This window comes from Acromyrmex echinatior, chromosome 12, assembly GCF_024713525.1.
Source record: "Acromyrmex echinatior isolate Ae372 chromosome 12, ASM2471352v2, whole genome shotgun sequence".
Lineage (NCBI taxonomy): Eukaryota > Metazoa > Arthropoda > Insecta > Hymenoptera > Formicidae > Acromyrmex > Acromyrmex echinatior.
Window position 1 is genome coordinate 7,562,449 of NC_141863.1, and position 21,688 is coordinate 7,584,136.

Consider the following 21,688-nt stretch of genomic DNA (forward strand, 5'->3'; position numbering starts at 1 on the left):
TTCTGCTCTCTACACTTTAAAAAATATAAGTGTGGATATTTAACACCATAGTTGATTTTTCACAGTGTTGATGTAAACATCAGTATTGTGAGAATTTAACACAATGACTTTTTAATCCTATGAATTTTTAATCCTACAGCAAGGGACATTTGAACCCAAAGCAAAAATTTTAGACAATTGATATAATTTACACGATTGGTGTTGAGATTCTAAATTGTAAGTAAAAAAGCTTTGAACGTTTCTGTATCAATCACCGTAAAGCGAAAGTTTTCATTTTGTATTTCAAATAGGACGATTTTAAATGCATAGAGTAATTTTTATAGCTACTCTCTAAATTCTTTAGAGTGGAATCTCACTCTGAAGAATAAAAATTGAGCTAGTCTTGAAAAAAGTGACTCAATTTTCAATCATTAAGAGTGAGAGTTTCACTCTAAAAGTTTAGAGAGTATAGTTATTAAGGATAAATCCACATCCATGGTGTGAAATTCACAGCAGTTGGTGTTTCTACATGGAGAGAATTTTTTCTTAGAGTTTACTCTGAAAATATGATAGTCGTGGGACAACATTGTATTTCCAAAAATTTTAATGTAAATCTTTCTCATTCAAATAAAACTATAATAAAGTATAAAATAAGTTTGATTAATTTTACTGAAATGCATAGTAAAAATCTTTAAAATATTGTATTAAAATATTGCAACTACAATATTTTCGGGATAAATTTTAAAACAAAATTCTCTCTGTGTATCAACATCTCCCAACACACATCCCCCAAAAATAAATATCAGTGTTAAATCCATGATTATATTTTTTAAAGTATATAACTGATAATGTCCGAAGGAGAAAAAAACTTCTCTCTGCTGCAGATTTATACAATTTTCTCTCAATATCTTTTTCTTATTTTTAAACTATTACTGCGCTAAATTTCTTTTCGCGGGCTTATCTTCGTGTGTTACTTTTATGAAAAGAAGACGCGACACGACAATCGTAAAACTGATCGCCGGACAATTCTCAAAGTTGATTGGCGAATAGCGACATGTGATAACGCGCGGAACAATTGCTCGTTATCAAGCAAAAGGCAACATTACTTGATTGAAGGGACGTACTATTCGAAACGCACCATAATCCGTGCCGTAAAATAGTAATCTCGCTGCATGACAGGAATAATAGGACGAAAACGTGAAACACTCTCGCGGATCACCGAGCGCGCGTTGCTTTTTAATTGTCTCTCGCACGTTCGACCCCCGCCAAATTGTTTCGAGTAAAATGGCGAATTCCATCGCTGGCACCGCAATTTCCTTTTTACACCGATCTCGATTAAAATACACGTCGATTTTATCAGTTTTCACTATCAAATTAGAAACTCGACTCGAAAATGTGTAAGCTCTTCTTCAAAGTTACATATATCTTATAATAAGAGAGAAGTTTTATTCTCGGTTCACCACGAGTAAAGTAGCGTCTACAATGAGATTTTAAGACATAAAATTTAAACTTTGAGATACCTTAAACTGTAAGAAATTGATCAATCATAGTCGATTGTTCTCCTCACATTCGACTGATCAATTTCTTCAGGCTTAAGATTTAAAGCTTAGGTTTTACGCTTTAAAGTCCCATTGACGCCGCTTAAACACATCTCTGTGCAACGTGCTTCAATTTAGCGCACATAGCACTTTAGCAATTATAGAACAGGAGTGCAAGAGTATCAACTGACTATTGTGCTATTCAGGGAAAGTTCTTGGCAATATGTATAACTACAATATAACTTCAATTACTTTCCATAAACAATACCACAGTTGGCTGATACTTCTATCGTACTCTTGTCTTTAGCGATGATGATAATCTGATGGGAAGTATCACACGTCTTTCTTCTATTTTTTCGTGCACCTCTCACTTTTCGCATTTCGGTCGAGCGACGTGGCATGCCTCGAAATGCATGCAATTATGCATTAGTCTCGCGAGCTGCTCTTGCATATCGACGTTAAGAGCCTTCACCTGACGTGCAATCATATCTCGCAGGGAAAAATCGCGCGGCAGAAAATTTTCGCAATTTATCCCTTTGTCCGCCGGATCGTTTTCGCGGCTGGTAATCTGCCAATTCGTAAATTATTCTCGCGTGTCTAATAGCATCGAGCGGAAATTTAAAAGCACCTCGTAATTTGTCGACGGCGAGGACGCAAGCGTGTTCGTCCCGATTGCGTTCCATTAAATTTCTTTTTTTTTTTGCTCAGCGTGCCTTTACAGGCGGGACAACAAAGGATCCCTGGCATCTAAAGATTTAATATGCATTTGCGAACGTAACAGCGACGAACTCGCGTGGAAATGCAAAGAGCAGCTCGATAACGAGTCGTAAATTTTATGACTTTGGGTTAGTAGAGAAAAAAAAACGTGTCTTGTAAAACTGGTAAAGATAGATACACAACGCGGCGCAGCATTGTTGTTAATCATCAGACAAATGCGAGAATCATTAATCCAATTACACACAAGTTCTCATCAGATTTCATTCCCAGAGGAACATTTTTAATCTACACCGCGATAGATAAAAATCGCAGATGAGCGGAAACTGGCGGTTTAGACACTGCAAGAAAAGATCTTTCAGAGAAGCGTTACAAAATAAAGCTCTTACATGAAAAAAAAAATAATAATAATAATTCTGCTGAAGTATCTAAAAATTTAGCTAGATACAGATAAAATAATTTTTTTGGATTATCAAAATATCTCCATTATAGTATGATGAGAAATACTGCAAAAAGTTTTGACTTTGAATCAGCAACCAGTTTGTGCTCCAATTTTTTTATTTATTGATTAATTTGTGGTTTAAATTTAACTTCATTTAATAATAATTGTTTATAGCTATACATATAATCAGTCACTAAATTGATGTTTTATTATTAATAAGTTTAAAAATTAAATTATAAAACCATCAATTTAATTATAGTTAACTAATCATAGTTAGAAAAACATAATTTTTATATTATCATCATTGAGATCTAACTACAATTAATCAGAAAATGCAAAACTAAGATGAGCGTCCTATATCATTTTTTTGTAATTCAACAAAACTATTTTTCTGATCTGTATCTAGCTAAATTTTAGATATTTCAGCGAAACCGTATTTCCACTGTCAACGTTAAAATTTTGTTCGCAAAGTAAAAGACAAATCGCGCAAATATAATCTGAATATCCGCGGACGTTCTTTCACTGCGAATTTCTAAATGGTCGATAAGCGAGCGAACGGTTTAAATCGAAAATTATTGTAATTGTTCCGTATTAAATCCTCCCCGATAATCCGCATTGGGCGATCGGAAAGTTATTTGGTCTAGCGTAAAACAAAAGCGATATTGATACCAAATGTACGTTCTCCGCATGAATTTGTAGAACACTAAAGCAACGTAAAGCGATCACTACCTTAATTAAAAGCCCGTAAAACCCATAAACATCAGCGTGTAATAGCCGCGCCGTTATTTACAGTTTATTTTAATTTCGGACGCGACCTCTAAAGGTGCGATTTACGAGCGAGATCTTTCCGTCACCGTATAAATTCCGTGCATAACGCAACTCGTTCCCATCGACAATTAACATTTCACGGTACGTGGGAGTACCGTGCGGAATATTATTTTAAAAGACCGCGTAATCCTCGAATAAATATTAGTAATTTTGCGCCGGGTGTGCGAACATTCGCGGGCTCATTAACGTTGGCTCGCGTCGTTAATCCCCGATGAAAGAGTGGATTGTTCTCTCTCGCAGTCCCTACGTTTTGCATTTTAAAAATAATGCCGCCGTACACCACGCGTCGTTTTGTCATCGTTATGACACCCGGCGCTGATCTGCATTAGCACCTCATAAAATCTCGTGCGAGGCAAAACACGATAATACACACGCAACTCGAATTCGCACGGAGCTAGTAAAATTCTAAAGTCAGACCCAATTGAATCAATGAAAGAAAAAAATCCTTAAAAATAAGAGCGACCTTAAAAAAAGACTCCGACGATTCCACAAATTAATGATAATTAATGTCGTATTTCGGTATCTCGGGAATTTTGAACGCGAATAAAAGAACAATATTCAAGAATCGATTAAATTGCATTAAAATTTTTTTAATTACATAAATTAAAAAATATTAAAAAGTTTGTCGATATGTTTGTCATAAAGCTACCCGACGCTAGCTTTTTTTCACGTGTTATTGGAACAAATTATTTCGAAAGGAAAGAAAAAGAGGATTATTCATCCTTTTTACAGGAAAGGCTCGATTAGACTCGTTAGTCGGCCTCTCTGAAGGATAAGCGTGTATAATTGAACGATACTCGAGCCAAAAAAGATCCCCGCGAATAGCTCGGACGCGATTCATTCTATAAGACGTCAGTCAGCTTCGGTTGCGCCAACGTCGGCGTGTGTTAAACTGTCTTCCAGCTGACGGGTTAATGCCGACAGGACGTCACGTGAGGCGAATAAAGCTCCTAGGAATCTCAGCTCCCGTGGAAATTAACGCGTCACGACTTCATCGGATTTGATAGGATGCGTCTAAACCTCATTGCATCGCTTGTCGAGGCAGGTGCAGCTATAAGTATAATAATGATGCTACGCGTGAATCAAACCGCACGATGCATGAAAAGTCACGCAATCTACGTCGCAATTCGATGAGCGAAAGTTAACATCTGATTCGATATTATTCGGCAATGATTAATGTAATAACGAGAAAAATGTAAATATGTGCTACACGTAGAAAAATGTTTGGTTAAATTAATAACTGGGATTCTAGTGAAAAATGATCCCAGAATTCTGGTTAAATCTATTAGATTTCTGATTAAATCCTCTAGAATTCTGTACGAGATAATTAATTTAGAATTTCTTTCAAAACTCAAAAAAGATGCGATCTTGCAGTTATAGCGAAAATTATCCAAATACGAAAAATTAGCTAAAATAAATAAATTTCTAGTAACTATTGCGATATTGGATACATATTGCATCTAATTATATAGATGACAAAGATAGAATTTAGATTTGTGCTATAAATTCTATGCGTATGATACGTAGTTATCTATTAAATATAAAAAAAATAGAAATAATTCTAATTGGAGCAACAAAATATTTTTTTGCGTGTTGATTGAATCTACTAGAATTGTAATATTTTTAATCAGAAATCTAGTATACTTAACCAGAATTCTGAATCATTCATTTTTTCCAGCAGAATTCCAATTAATTCAACCAAATATTTTTTTTTATGTACAATTTTAGTAAATTTTATGGAATTGGCAAATTTATTATAGCGACAGACGCATATTTATGTAAAATTTACTTTACTTTTCTGATAAATAAGCGCTTTACATAGAGCTGTAAGATACATCTTTTACATTTCATAAAGTAAATCTATAAATTACAATAAAATCTCAATAAAATTTATTTTATCGACGAGTATTTTTTGCCTAAGCGTTGACAAAATTTACTTTACTGCGCGGTAAAAAATACAAGTAAATAAAGTCTTGAAAGTTTCTCGCGCTTATCAGTGTTTATCTTGAGAATAATAATTTATTATCTGTAAGATAATAATCATTTGGACGGCTCTACTATAATCGTATGAATATATTTTTTATCTCTTATATATTTTTTATCTGGTATTTTTAGGCAAGTAAAGTTGGTCATAAGTTCGGCAAAAATAGCCAGAATATTTTTACTATATTTTGTAAGATAAAAATTATTCAACCATTTTTCTCCGTGCGAAATATAATTTATTATATTGATTTTATTTTGCTTCCGCGAAAGAATAAGACGTTGCTATTTGCATTTATATTCGCGATCGCGTGACTTCGAAAAATAAGACGTCGAGATCGAATCCGACGAATCCGTCTCCAAGAATGTATAAAACGGAATGACGCAAATGCAAAACCATGCATCGCTCTGTTCGTGCTTTGTTCCTCGAACGATCCGACGAGTATTCCGTTCGCGGCCGTGTTTGAGCGATTGTATGCTTTTCTCGCGGCGCGACTTGTCTAAAAAGCTGTGTTAGTGAAGCTGCAAAAATAGCATTGGCGTTGGTTAAACCTTCCCCGTAAGGAGAAAGGAAGTGCGGTTCATTCGACTGACGGTCTACCACACAACGGGTAGCTACCTTTCATTGAATCAAGGCAGGTTTCCTGTGGTTCATGTTAAAGAATCGGAACTGTAGCCGCAGCGTTAGATCTTTCCGTACTGTTGGGAAAGAATAGGTGTCGTGAGTATTAAAACATATATCGCCAGCTTGGATTCGCAGAGTCACGCACAGAAAGAAAAACTTTGGTAATAGCATCAGATCTCGAGTGAATTAATGCCAATCAAATTCTTCGGTTAATGTAACCAAAATAATTTTACTTTCCTAATTATTTACCAAGTAAAGTAAGTATTACCAAACATAATAATATAATCAACCGTTTGATAATATCTAATTAAATATTTAAGACAATAAAAGTATTTTTGATTATATTAATCGAATATTATTTTACTCAATATTGATAGCCATTACCAGACTTTCTTCAATGCGGACAGCAAACGTTTACGATAAAAGAGAGATCTTGGGGCACTCGACCGGCAAGATATGAGGCCTGTTCTTTTTATAATAGTTGAATTTCTTGCACAGTTCATCTCTCTTTCTTTCCTCTGTGTTGAAGAGAAAAAAGGAAAAAGACGAACTGTGCAAGAAGTTCAGGTAAACAGAACATCAATTATCTATAATTAATTTTAAATGGCACAGAGGTGTACTCAAAGGTACTATTCAACCATAGAAACTTTCTAAAAATGAAAAATGCACGTCAACAACGTCGTTTGAAATATCGAGAATCGACATGAGCTTTTCATTTCAATCTTGCGAGTCGAGTAGACCATTGCAACGTGATATCGACACCGTTTGCAGTAAAAGGGACGCAAATGCGTCGTGACACGCCTGAACACCTACATGTGCATCAAATAAATAAAGGGGACTGGCGTATATGACATATAGAACACGGGGGAACTGGTGGCCCATCGATTCTGTCTATACAAAATGCAATCTCGTCAAGGTACGCCGGGTTCGAACAATGAAACCTAGATCCTCATCATCCACGTGTCGTATGTACTGTGATAGTATGTTGAAGTGTTAAAAGTAAAAAAAAGTCGAACTTAAAAAGAAAGTTGAACGGGAAAGGAGAGCAAAGGGAAATGATGTCGACAATGCAAAATAAAATCGTGCGGGTCGGATTTGCGAGAGGGATGCAATGTTAGTTATGTATTCGGTCTTTGAATCGCATGATCCTATTGCAGGGAATGTAGGGAATAAATCGTTGCATTCGCTCAATGATTAGACTTGGGAAGTAATTATTGTTACGCGTGACACTTTTTTCACAAAAGTTTTAGATCATAATGCATATAAAACCCAAAAAAACAATTCTTGTTTCTAACGTTCATTTAAGTAACAAGAATCGATAAGATTCAGGATTGTCATGATAACTAAGAATTCGTCAAACTGATTCATTCCTTTGCACTCATTAAAAAATATATACATATATGAAATGATACTTTATCTCTATTGGAAAATCGAGATTTCTCAAGAGCTAATATTCTACACGCAAGATTTCTTAACGTTAAAAATATATTAAAACGATGAATTTTCATATTAACTGACTATATAGAGAAGTTCTCGAATTTCCAGACATTCTCCACCTTGTAGCCAATTAACAAAACTTAAAAAAATGTGTCGTACGACAAATAAAATATTAGTTATAGAGTACAAAGGGTCAATCGAAATATTAGAAATAAGTTATCACAAGTTATGGGGAAATACGAGCTCATTTTTTATAAGAAAGCTACTCACTGCGCTGCAACAGCGCTACGCTCTATTTTTTAAGTCATCTGTGGGAAGAACGGTGAAAGCTGCAGGACCACCAGCGATCGCTACAAGCTTAGCTCGTTCCATAGGTTCCACACGACAAACTAGCCAGATAAACGAAAGGATTAAAATCAATGATAATCTAAATCGTTTGCTCAAATTACGGGACTGAATTTTTGAGACTCGACAGAACAATGTAGAATAAAACAAGGATAATTCTTATAATTTCTGTAACTTTTCTAAGGATTTCGGAGTTGTGATAAAAATGTACGAGAGCATATGCATCAGTCTCTGCGAACACTCAGAAAAAATAATTGGTCCAAAACATGACTATATGAATTATAGTTAAAATATAATAATTGCATAGTTAAAATACATATAGTAGCTGCAACCATTTTATAATAATAATAATTTATATTATAATTTTAATTTAATAATAATAATTTAGTAATAATAATTTTAATTTGTAATCAGTTCCAATGCTAATTATATATATATATATATATATATATATATATATATATATATATATTTGTTGATATAACTATATATATAGTTATTATTTCTAACATTATAGCAGTAATAACTATAATTATGGAGCAGTAATTACAATCAAACCAAAAACTTTCTCTCAGTGAAATAATTTTTGTAATGATGTATGCTATAAAGGAAAAGAAAGGGAGAATATGGTTATAATTTAGATAATTAGGTTCCAATTTCGTTTGGAAATTAAATTTCCAAACGAAATTTAATTTCCCATTTCTACTAATACAATTTTAAACTTGGCTCAATTAACTTTTTCATCTTTTTCTAGCTTTAAGAATTAGAAAAGTATAAAGAGTAAGTTAAACCGAGATTAAAGTTTAATCTATATTGATAGAAACGAGCATTAATGCGATAAGATAATGCGGACACTGTTTGTTAATGTGTTTAGCAATGCTATTTGACAATAAGCGATAACGGGTAAATTATCAGCACAATTTAAGCGTATCAATTGCGAAAACATAAATACTTCGTCTTGTTAAATAATCAAGAGCATGAAACGGCTATGCCATTTAACGTCGATTAAGCGTAAGTCCGATGTCGAGTTAGTCGAGTTACAAGCCGTTTGATTAAAGACTTAAAGAAAATTGGTCAATATAAATTCGTACCAAATTAAACTACCCTAATCTTCGCTTCTCTGTGCTTCACTGAAAATTGAAAAACAAGCAGATCATCATCTGATGCACCGCTTAATACATTTATCTTTTATCTTTAATAAAAGCGCGTGAGGACAAGATATAAATTAAATAGGGAGTAATAAAAAAAACAAATAGTAAAGTAATAGTAAAAGGATTCAAAACATAACGTAAGAAATAGCTATGTTATTCGAGGAGAAAAACAGCGTTTTTCAAATAAAAATGAACATTTTTAAGATATGTTGTATATCGCTTCATAAATATCTTTCACATATTTTCAATAATTTTAAATTAAGGATTTGAAAAACACTGTGTCGGAAATTAGAAAATTCCATACTTGAATAGGAACAAGCTGGGAAATCTCATAATTACCTCTATATGTCACTAACTAGAAAAATAATAAATGAATATAGCGGGATGAATGGATGAATGATGAAATGTACTATAGTAAAGCACTATTTGAGACTACGAAGCAGATTCGGAAAGGTTAGAAGCATTTCGTCACGTGGTCTCCATAGTCCCCCATACAATTGCTCCCATCTAAATGAAAAATTAATAGTACAATTATAATAGTGATAGAAACAATGGTATCTACGTAATGCGTTCGTGAAACGCTTCATTGCGCTGCTAACGTAATTTGTGACACCTGTTCAGATTATTGTGCGGTGACCCGTGAATGGAGCGTCGCACTTGTAAAAGTGTAGAACAATTATTTCAACCTTCTAAGACATACACATACAGCTATTTCCGTAATGATATCTCTATCAAAATGTTTCTATCATAATTCACGCTAAAATATAATTAGAAGCGATTGTTTACGTTTGTAATTGGCTATGCAAGTACATAAATTAATGCTAATTATCTTCGCCAATCAATGCCAATTATTTCTAAAACACTTTTTCATTCCTAAAAGTGATACATTTTGTTTGTTCTGTATAAGCTACTTGAGCTATAATGAATATTATTAATCATATCGACATCGCGATACTCTTTTATACTTACTCCTATCGATGTTGCGTTGCAGATGCGCAGCTACGCGATGTCTAGCATCATTGAACTCCAGATGCAACCCGAGTCGTAACAACGTCGGGTTTTGTTCTACCAATTGTGTGATTTCCATCTCAATTTTGTTACCCAATACTTGTGACCTCTGAAAAATGATGCGAATATCTCGTTAGATCTTATTATCGCTATTCTTGCAGAAAATATTTGTGCACGTAAGTTTACATGACAATCTACCTGATTCGAACATCGGAATTCTTCGATTGATTTTGTTTTAAGAAGGGATCTGATCAGCCTTACTATCACAGGCGGGCTTATGAAATTTGTCTCCACACTGAAGAAGAAAAATATTTTTTTACATTAAAACAATGAAAAATTAACAACATGTAAATTTTGTGCATAAAAATATATCGTTTTTGTGCATACTTGAGTACTCTGAGTGTCGAATTCTTCTCTATGGCATCGGCTAGCCGTTGCGCGGTCTTGTCATTGAGTCCAACATTGGTTAAACTTAGCGATTCGAGATGTGTGTTCATTTCCAAACCTTCGAACAACTGCATGAATTTTTCGTCCGAAATATTCTGTAACAAGACCAGCATTAATTTAGCATAAAACATAGTTCTCTTCTTACAATAAGTATAATATCGACGATACTTACTTTAATATTGTTCCAATTTAAATCAGTTAGAGAGGAATCATCGTCTCGCACTTGTTTAATGGTAGCGTCAACGTCTGTATCATTAGGCGGTTCCATCGGATAAATTTTCGGTTGACTAGCTTTCGTCACACCATCCCAACCGAGCCCGACTGGCTGTCCAGAATTCAGTAAAGATGCGTGATACTGATCTTGATTCATCATAGAATGAAATCCAAGAATAGCTGGATGGAAAAGATAGTCTCGATTATTTATCTTTCTATTCTGATACAAAGGGCTTTCAGAAAAGATCAATCTTCTTACCAGCAAGATCAATGATTTCTTCTTGGGTGGCGGCCGAAAGCGCTTGTTCATACTCTTCACCAAGATCTATCGCGATCTGCTCGTCTGCCTCCTTTTCTTTCGTGTTGTCTTGTGGCGGAGGTACCCACTAAAACAAATAATGTAATATGATGTATATATAATTCGATTATCCAATATCTTATGCAAAATTTATTTTACTAGTATTATTCAATTAGACCCTGATGGAAAAACTTTTACGAAAATCTATATGTGTAGATTGAAACAAGATCTTGAAAATTATGGGTTTATCGTAGATATTCGTAGTGGGACGTGGAACTGCGATGTTTATATGAAAAACTCCTTCGCCCTCAAATAACGTTGTTCTATGTCCCACTAAGAATATCTACGAAAAGTTAAGAATTTTTAAGATCTTCTCTCGTCTCCATATATGTAATTTTTCTGTACGTTTTCGTAAATTTTTTTTCCACCAGGAAATGTTGACTTCAGCTCTTTCATGTTTCTTTTACAACTATAACCTCAAATTTAGGCTTCAAGATTTAGGCTACAAGACTAGAATTAATTAACTATCATCTATATATTTCGCTGTGTTGATACAAAAATAACATAAGTAAAAAATTAGCATTTTGTACATAATAAAAATAAATCAATTCTAAAAATTAATATATTCTTGTAGAAGACACATTTGTAACTCATTTATATGGAAAAGTATACAACTTTAATAAAGAGTGAAATTGACATGACTAAAGTTGCAATGTTCAAATTTGAAAAAACAATATAATTTCAAAGAATACATTCTAATTAAAAATATAATATGGAAAGAAAATCAAGTTATAGAAATTGTATATTAATTATTCTAATTAAAACGTTTTTATTTAAAATTTCAAAAATTTCAAAGGCTCCACTGAAAAGTTCCTAATTTTGAGATGTGTCATTTTTCTGCCGTTGCAACGCAACGATTTATGGGACATTACCGATACTCACTTTCTTGCCCCTAATTACACCAGGTACATATGGCTTCAGTTCTGGAATATCAGGTGTCTCTAAAGCTTGTTTGTTGATATGCTCAATGAGCTTCTTGCGATTCAATGGCCCTGTAGGACTCTTATTGCATTCATAACTGCAACGTTGTGAGGGCGGCATAAAACTGTCCTGTATAAATGTAACATAGATTCAGTATCCCAAATGAATAATAAAATAGTATTTTTAAGTAAACAGACTTACATCAGGATCCACTTCCTTGGCCAATATATTAAGCTCTTCCGGCGTAAGCTCTGCCAGCAGTTGATCCACGTCAATGTCATCATACTCGCTCAGATCCTTGCCGTACAGCTTGGCCGCTGTCGTCATGGTGGTTGTTTTGGTCGACGAAGAAGTCTGTAAATCATCCCATGGTGATTGGTCAACAACCGAGTGTCTCCTCGACATTTTGCAAAATTCTAGCCTATTCCCGATAAACTATTCTGTACTATTCGTACAGAAATTAAGTATTATCTCAACTAATTTCTCCCTTTCAAATCTCATGCAATAATCGTTCAGTGATAAGTGGTCAAGACAATACAATCGCGTGATAATAAAACGTTCCTGCAGATAGCGATCTCGGCAACGCGAGTAGAGAGAGAGAAGGCCGTTATCGACGTCTCGTGGTAATTATCACGGCGCCCGTCGGTCGACCGGAATCAATTATTCAAAGGGCGCGTTGTCGGCGAGGGCACAAAAGGCCGTCGACACGGGCCGCGCCCGCTCAGGGAGAGTCGTCGGCACGGCCGCGACCGACTTCTCTTATCACGGAGGCGTTATCAGCCGGAGCAGAGCCGGCCGTTCGATCGCGATCGACTGATCCGATCGCATCGATGTGCCCGGCGTTTAAATTCGGCGAACGATGCGGCTGATGGCCTCTGACCCAGATAATTCGGGATCGATTTTCATTGACAAGTCGCGTGCCAAAATCAACAGCGGTGATGTCAATCTCGACCGAAGCGACCCGATCAACGGGCCCTGTTTCGGGACTTACTCGATGACGCGTCGCGGTGTCACTTCGGATGGGCGTACCGCGTGCCACCACCCGTTGTGTGTGGATGCAGGAATTCAAAGACCGTTCCGGAGGAGCCTCACCTGCCTCACGAATCTCACGTACACGGGATCACACTCTGAAGTCTGACAATATTCGCAGACGCGAGCGTCTCACTATTCTCACTGATGACACTGACCAGCCCACCAGCGGCAGCGCCCTTTAATGCCGACAACGCGATTGCGCGACGGCCGATTCTGCGTCCGATAAAACTTGTCCAGATTCCAAAATTCTCGAACGGGACACGTGACAATTTTTATTCTCGTTTAGACGGATGTAAACAAGGGGTTACTGTCTCTGTTCTCTAGATGCAGTTACGGAGACGAATGCGATTTTAACTGTGCGTCAACTGGCGACAACTTGGACAACTGCACTATTGCACGCGACGCTGGAAGATGTTACGACGAATGGAGTATATCGAGTTGAAGCGAAAGCGGGAGATTTGAAGTGACGTGACAGCGAGACGTAATAGTCGTATTGCACGAATATAGATGCGTTTCAGAAATAGTATTGAATGTTTAACGTTTAAACAATGTTAAAATGTTAAACTATAATTTAAGTTTTTTTCTAATCATTTCTATAGATCCACTGCTTCTCAATATACGTTTGTCATTAATTTAACTAATGGAGTTAAACAAATTAATTTTTAAAAATGTAAATTTGATTCAAATTAATTTTATTATTTATTAGTCTATGTATATGTGAATGATGTGTTTAGTTTTAATTTAACCACAAAAATGGATTGATTTAAACTTTCATGCACATGAAAGTTAAAAATAACAAAATATTATTTAAATCAAGAGCTTGGGTTTTGTCATTGCTTCTTTGATGTCTAATAATAAACGAGAGACGAAAATATATATATTATTTATATATATATATTATTTTATTATTTATTATTTATGTATAATAATATATTAATAATTATAATATTATATATTTAATTTTTAATAATATTATTTTAATTTATTATAATATTATAATATTATATATTTATATACGAATCGTGCAAAAATTCCATAAAATTATTGATTTTTATAGTTTTTAAATTCTAGATGGTTTTGAAATTCTAGAAATCTCTTCATATTGTGATCTTTGAAATTCTTAAAAAAATTCTTAGAATTTAGATAGTGTAATATACACACAATATACATATTTTCTTATTTATTATGTTTTTCCGAAATTTCATCGATTTTTTAAAATTCATTTTATTATTTTTATTAAATTTCGATTCTTGTATTAAAAATTTTAAACTTCAAGTATATATTGCGATTCTTAGAATTATATTACAATCTAAAATATTAAAGATCAAAATTACACACATATAAAGTAAAAAATCTTAAAAATTATTTTAGAACATAATTTAATAAGACATAAGATAAACATAAAATATTTTAAAATTGTCACACTGATATATTTTGATTAAAAACTTTTTAGAATATTTTTTAGATGTCATGTTTTCTGAATATATTAAATGTAATTATGTTTATAATTATGATAATATAAAAATACATGGAAAAAATGAACTTTGCTGAAGTATCTAAAAATTTAGTTCTGAAAATAATTTGTTGGATTATCTAAATAATTATATGTAAGATGCTCAAATTGTTTGTTAGATTATTAAAATTTTTTGCAGTATTATAGTGTTTAAACATATATATAATTGTCCTATATATAATTATTTCGATGATGCAACCAAATTATTTTTAAATCTATATTTAATTAAATGTTCAAATACTTCAACAAAATCATTCTTTCCATGCAGTTAATATTGAACTCGAGTTCTTGAGCTTCCTGCCTAAGTGCAAGTTTCGTTCTTTTTTTCTTTGAATGAAATGCTGGTATCGATTGATAACTGGTTCTCGCAGCACAACGATGCATCTCTGAATTGGACGTTTTCAACTATCAGATTCCAGCGCTATATTATCAATATACATGTATATATTCTCATCGATGTACTCTATTAAATTCATAATGTCAAAAATAATGTTAAAATAAAGCCGGACAAATGAGACACTGTTACACGTTCTTGTTTGTGTATATTACTGTATCAATTATTGTTTATTATTAATAAATACATTAACGTTTCGTAACAGTTCTCATTTACCCGGCTTTATTTTAATATTATTTTTTAATAATGATTGAGAGCTCTATTAAATTAGATTTATATTTCATAATGTGAAATTATTTGAGTTATTTGTAATAATCATTTCTATAATCGCAATTGCACCAACTCGATATATTGTTAATTTATAACTAAACAATAAAGTTAAACAGTTTAATTCAAGAAAATTTATTAAATTGAATTTAAGTTTAGTTTATTTAGGACTCAATTTAGTTTATTTTTTATTAAGTGCATATACGTTAATATACATCGTTTTAAAACTAATCACACATGTGGATTGAATGACATTTTGTCACATAATGGAAATTAAAACGAAACGTTATTTTTTTCTAATTCAAGAGATTGAGTTACTGTATCATTGCTGTATCATCTATACTATACTTTACGACATCATCCATTGCTTCATTGCAATTCAATATGAATTCAAGAGCCGGTATAAAAATATCCGCGTATCAGTGTGCATCCGGTAACGCGCAAAACCATGCAAGAGTCATCCGCATATTAATCGAGCCGCGGAGTCCTCGTTTCTCGGCTGACCGTGAAACCGGCACGTGAGTCCAACTTGCCAAAATTGGCAATTCCCCTTCCTCCATCCTCTCCGCTTTTCTCATCCGGTTCCTCCTGTTTTCCTCTTGATTCACGTAATCTGTGGGGGCTCGGCATTGACATAATCGATCTGGCAACGCGGAGCCGCTCAAGGTCACAACACGAGAAAGATCGAGAGAGAGAGAGAGAGAGAGAAAAGATCGTGGGACAGATATCGATCTAAAGAGAAGGTGAAGAAAGAGGAAAGGAGCACAGAGGAGAAGATCAAAGGGGACCCATGATTCGCTCATATAGATAATCTATCAGGAGGGAGAGATCGTGGGACCATCTCCGGATCGGCAGTCGCGATCGGAGTGTCCGTCGCGCGTTGTAGCGCTGGTAGCAGCGACAGCCCGCAAAAATAGCTGAGGCCTCCTCGCTGAGGCTGGCACACTCCCAACAGGCTATACTTGGACATACCCGCGCACTCGGATTATTTATAGTGAACGCGAGAGCGCGGCCACTGGCCTTCTTACGAACTAACCAGCCGCGGCTACCAGCCGAGGAGACATTCCGTCGCCCGTGACCTAGGCCCGCATTAATAATGGGCTCCACCCTTGCCTTGCGACTACGAGGAACTTAGCACTTTGCACTCGCTGGCGGGCGTAGCCCTGGCATCAGCACCTTCGTGTTCCTTTTTTCTCTCTCTCTCTCTCTTTCTCTCTTTCTCTCCTCGCCTCTTGCTGCAATTTTGGACCCTTCCTCCGACAGATCCTGTCATCTTAGACTGTCGACTCGCTCTAAGTCTTTCGGCACCTAGTTCGCTAGCTATAGAGGTCCTTGGACTCTAGCAAATCCGTCCGTTTATTCCAGACCTTTTCTTAGAGGGATTCTTTGGGGGTCTCTCGCTTTCAAAGAGCTTAGACACGATAATGAGAAACATATTATGCTTGGTTTATGTTTCGGTCTTAACACTAAAATTCAGCCAATAGGGGTTGCCAGTCTTAATTGGTCCTAATTGAAATCTATATTTCATTGCTGAATTTTAGGATGTTAGGGTTAAGACCGAAGTAAATCAAGCATTCAAATTAGGATTTAACTTTTAGATAGGTAGATGGTTTAAAGGTAAACAAGTTGATAAGTGAGATGCTCAAAACAATCCCAAAAATTTGAAAAATTTACATCAGTTATATTCTTATGAGATAGAGAAATGTAAAAGTAATGATTTCTAGACTCTGGACAGTATCTTTTATTTTTCTTTTTCACAAAATAAGGTTTTAAAGAAAAACTATATCTATATAGTTAGTAGGGATGCTGATCATCCACCCACTTAAAGATTAAAACTTTGTTAATTTCCATTTAACTGATGTAGAACCTGGGCGAAATCTATTTTTAAATCGGTGCAGCATGAAATTGTTCACGAAAACAAGCTGATTATAAACAACAGTAAGTCTGAAAGGTCTCCGGAGAGGGTGTGCAATTTGAATGAGCTGCTAAAAATATCCTATCTTTTTCGAGAGGACATGTGTCTTTATTTTCTTCTCGCTCGATCAGTTGACTAGACGACTATCGACGAAAAAAAGTCGAGGATACGAAAGCCACCAGTGATAGACCACATCTGTCGGAGATATTTTTACCCAGATTTCTAGACTCATTTTCAATGTTAAGGTGATATTCCGCAATCTATTGCACGCAAGACGCACTGAGCTGAAGACAGCAAAAAATTTAAAAAATTATTTCTCAGCTGCTTGATTAATGATCTTGTTTTTGATTTCTATTTATTACATTTCTCTGATTTGTTATTTATCTAATTTGAAGACTTTCCAGCGGAACTCAGAAGCCCGTTACGAGGAAGTAGGACGAAAATGCTGCCGTGACGGCATGGCGCGAATTGGAAAACGCAATCGACTTTTTTTCCCTTTGGCTGATGGGAAAGCGAATCATTCCCGATTGATCGACGACGCATCCGAAGTTAATTTTTAACGGCAATTAATCGACCGGTAGGTGCGAGAAGTAAGAGCCTACATCGTCAAACATCGATAACTTTCGATACTACCTGCGTAGTGCTAGTTATCACTCAATTAATCACTTTTAACACGGTCGATTAATTTGTTAAGAGATCAGAGAAACGCTTCACTCGATTATAAAACTAAGAAGAGGACCTAACATTTAACGATTTAAAGATTTTTTTACATTAAAATTTTTAAAGACAACTAAGTATGTAGCATTAGAACAATAATGTTTACATTATCCTGGTAGAAATGTATGTAGTTCTTTTTAAACATTTATTGTCTAATATTATTCTAGTATTCTTATTATATCAGTTATAACAATGTTAAGAAAAAATATAGGAAATGAACAAGAACTTAATAGAGTTTTTATTCAATGACTGAAGCAGTTTTGTTGGTAAAGATATCTGATGAAAATTTTTCTCATAATTTTTATATGAATTGGAACATTTTTCAGAAATACTCAGAAATATTCGGAAAGTTTATATCTTGTCTCAGAATTTTTCATACAAGTGAGTTTTGAAATATTCTGAAATTTCTCATTCCATAATTTTAAAAAATATTTTTCAGATTTTATAACATTTCATCAAAAATTATACTTACAAAAAATCTTAGAACTCTTACGATATTTCATAATTAACATATATGAAAAATTCTGAGAAGAGATGTAGATTTTCTGCGAAATGTTCCAATTCGTATAAAAAAATGTGAGAAAGTTATAAAATTATATAGAAATTCTGAAAAATTATATGAAAAATTCTGAGAAAAATTTTCATTAGAGATGTGCAACTTGCTCTCCAATTATTGTATTAGTAGATTAGTATCTAGTGTTAGTAGATTAGTATCTATTATTAGTAGATTAGTATCTAATATTAGTAGATTATTATTAATTACTAAAATACTGCATCGATTTATTATCTTGTTTTTGTTCAGTAAATGGATTCAGAGATTTTGAGCATCTTTTGTACGCAATAATTGCAGGCAAAGTGTTATCAAGATGTAAATCTTGATTGAAAAATCCTAAGTAATTTTACTTCTCAAGTACTGAACAGAGTTAATATAACTTTCCAAGGATTGCATAAAAAGTGCATAAAATTTCTACCAGGGTAAATATATTGTTTCAACATCTCCGTAGGCAATTTGATTTATTACAAGTGTTGACAGAAAAGTTTACGTTATCACCCCGTCTTAACTGCAAGCACCGTTCCTTCGCTCGACTTCGTCTAACGTAACTCAGAGCGTAGATGAATCAAGCGATTTTTAAGGTTCGTTTGCGGCGTAACGGTCGTTAAACATCGTTTTATGCAGTGTAACGTACCGCCGCAACGGTTTCCACGGTGTTACGCTGCCAGTATTTATGCATGTCGAACATCTGGTGAACAATGTTGGGGAGACATTGTTCAATGACCTGGAGTGTTTCCTCGAGCCGACGTTCGATCGTGGATTAAGCCTATTAAAATTAATAGCGATCAGTAATTATCACTGATCTTTCCGTTCTCGTCAGACTTCCTCAAGTAAGAGATTGGATACTAGACAATTTCTGGTTGGTACGCCATATTTTGCAGGACTTGCTTAAGGTAGAATGAAATGCTTGAATATTTCACTTTATCTTATGTATAATCTTATTCTGTCTTAAGCAAATCTTGAAAAATATGGCGGACCAAACGTATATATAATCTCTTATTTGAGGATTTTTAATGCTTGTTTCTATTAATGCAGATTAATCTCGATTTAACTTATTTTTCATCTTCCTTCAAGTCCAAAAATGAAAAAAAAATAAAAGCCAGTATTCATAATCAGATTTTATACAAGATCGTCTTAAGTATTATACAGTTTTAAGAAGTCCCATATTAATCAGAGGGTCGTATTAACATTTTTAAGACATTACTTGAGACAGTCTTGAAATAAAAACGGACTATGAATACCGTCCAAAGAGTAAATTAAATCGAGATTAAAGTTAATCTACATAAGTCGCGTGACTCCTCGATGAACGCGTAGACTACACTAGATCTCGAAGATAGCGATATAATTACAGCGTACTCGAGACGGAATGTCGGTAATAAGCGCCGTGGATCTCATAAGTTAGCTCGCGACAATCGCGATGCGAAATCGCGATGAGAAATGATTTATCTGGCGCGGTTCACAGTTTATGCTTCTCGACACACGGTCGGAATGATTTTGCACGCGCGAGTAAAGAGACGCGCGCGTGCCAAGCGCGCACGTTACACAATTCCGCGTTTCTTCGTGCCATCGTAGTTTCCATCACGCGCTCCCGCGATATTCTTCGAGACGCAGGATTATTTTCTCCGCATGAGATCCATATAGATTCTCCGCACGAATTCGATTCAGTTTCTCGATTCGTTCGATCGGGGTCTTCCTCTTTCATTCTTTCTTTCTCTCTCTCTCTCTGTCTCTCTCTTTCCTTCTCTGTATGTGTGTACAAACAGATTCCCGCTGGCTTTGCGCCAAGCGCTCGGACAAGAATTAATAAAATCGCACGGTCCCGGAAAACGGCAAGATCCCGCGATTGTGAAAGTATATCGATATGGGCCTCCCGATCTGGGTTATCGGGTCAACTTTTCAATTTGTCGGCGACAAAATGGCGGATGTGAAACTCCAGTTAGTAATTAGATCGACATCATGCGCGCCTATCTAAGATTAAGGATGACTGTTATATGAAAAGAATGATTTTGCTGAGGTATCTAAAAATTTAGATAGAGATAAGGATCTGAAAATAATTTTGTTGGACTATCGAAATAATAGTTATATAGGAAACTCAAGTATGTCGAGCAATGCTGCAAAAGGTTTTGATGATTTTCTGGCAACCAGTTTAAGTATCCTATACAAAGTAAAGTAGGGTAATGGAAATAGATTAATAGAAATTTTCAAATTGTATAAAAAATTGAAGTCACTTAGAGTATTCGGACATACAATTATTTTGATAATCTAACAAAATTATTTTTAGAGCTTCATTACATTTTTTAATACAGCAAAACATTATTTCCGCGCATCAAAGTCACGTAAATAAGTTTGATTGGGATAGCTATATAATAAAAAATTGGAATTAAATTGGAATGAGATTTGGAATTAAATTAGGATTAACCCGAAATTGAATGGGAATTAAATGGGCTCTCAAATAGATTAAACTATAATTATGTACGCGAGTATCAGTTAAACGTTTATCTGGAAATAAATCACGAAACATAAAGTTCAGATAAAGTTCACAAGTGATATGTTCTTTCAACGATTTGTTAACGATTTGTTACCTTTCTCTATCTATTTCTTACTATAATCTTCATTGCGGCAATTTAAATAGCGACATTTAGTTATAATTGACATTTGAGTTATAATTGTCCGATTATTCTATATTCGATACAACGTGTTTAGTTTTCAATAAAACTGTCAGTTTCCCAGGAACTGTAAGTTAACCAAGATTATGGTGTAGATGTATCTATTTGTAGACTCCATCCACTGTGACGATTGACATACCGCGTAAATATTCGTCGACGATACATCAACTTCCTGATGAAAATCTTTCTGTAATAATTATCAACAGTGGCGACGAAAAACATCGTAATTTTTAATGCGGTTTACAACGTCAATATCTTGGTGGGCCGAAGCAGACTATTACTAAATTAAGCGAAACCAGGCGAGCACGTGCGAGGATGGAAACGCTCGACTTGATATCGTAGGTCAGTGATACAAATCAATTCATTATTTTCGATTTACTGGCTACTGTATTACCTGCTGACACAATTCTCACACGTAGGCCGGTATTCATAGTTTTTATTTCAAGACAGTCTTGAGTTATGCCTGATGATTGTAATATTGCTCTGTATGTGTGTAATTGATTTATGACAGCTTAAAACTGTACTTACATATAAAACGGTTTTAATTCTTAAACGCTTTTTTCGCACATCCAACTCTTTTCTAATAATTTTTTATTGCTTATAATTTCTTTATTAATAAAAATATATAGATTTGCTTAGTGTCAT

At 34.6% G+C, this 21,688-nt stretch overlaps 2 protein-coding genes across 32 annotated transcripts in view; one reads left to right on the forward strand and one right to left on the reverse strand.

Moving 5' to 3' along the window:
* The window catches only part of Fas1 (fasciclin 1 Fas1 domain-containing), a 380,082-nt gene that overhangs the window by 341,190 nt on the left and 17,204 nt on the right, over positions 1–21,688 (forward strand). For 2 of the 12 annotated variants that reach the window (XM_087412186.1, XM_087412187.1), the window contains one exon: positions 13,343–21,596. The exons of 8 other annotated variants lie outside the window; for them this stretch is intronic. In XM_087412186.1, coding sequence (XP_087268312.1) covers positions 13,343–13,485 — 143 coding nt within the window. In that variant the 3' untranslated portion in view covers positions 13,486–21,596. Of the gene's footprint in view, positions 1–13,342; positions 21,597–21,688 lie in introns of those variants that run through there. 2 more of the 12 variants (XR_015547033.1, XM_087412184.1) reach the window with 2 other exon arrangements.
* Positions 1–21,688, reverse strand: part of tmod (tropomodulin) — a 70,295-nt gene that overhangs the window by 13,520 nt on the left and 35,087 nt on the right. For 6 of the 20 annotated variants that reach the window (XR_015547037.1, XM_087412198.1, XM_087412197.1 and 3 more), the window contains 8 exons: positions 12,188–12,340; positions 11,948–12,115; positions 10,967–11,093; positions 10,667–10,887; positions 10,435–10,589; positions 10,246–10,342; positions 10,009–10,156; positions 7,814–7,932 (listed from right to left, as the gene is read on the reverse strand). Coding sequence is in view for 16 of the 20 variants with exons in the window: in XM_087412198.1 (XP_087268324.1) it covers positions 7,829–7,932; positions 10,009–10,156; positions 10,246–10,342; positions 10,435–10,589; positions 10,667–10,887; positions 10,967–11,093; positions 11,948–12,115; positions 12,188–12,340 (1,173 nt within the window). In the remaining 4 variants the exon portion in view is untranslated. Of the gene's footprint in view, positions 1–6,100; positions 6,181–7,813; positions 7,933–8,979; positions 9,019–9,175; positions 9,547–10,008; positions 10,157–10,245; positions 10,343–10,434; positions 10,590–10,666; positions 10,888–10,966; positions 11,094–11,947; positions 12,116–12,187; positions 12,341–12,977; positions 13,348–21,688 lie in introns of those variants that run through there. The other 14 variants (XM_087412201.1, XM_087412203.1, XM_087412205.1 and 11 more) reach the window with 9 other exon arrangements.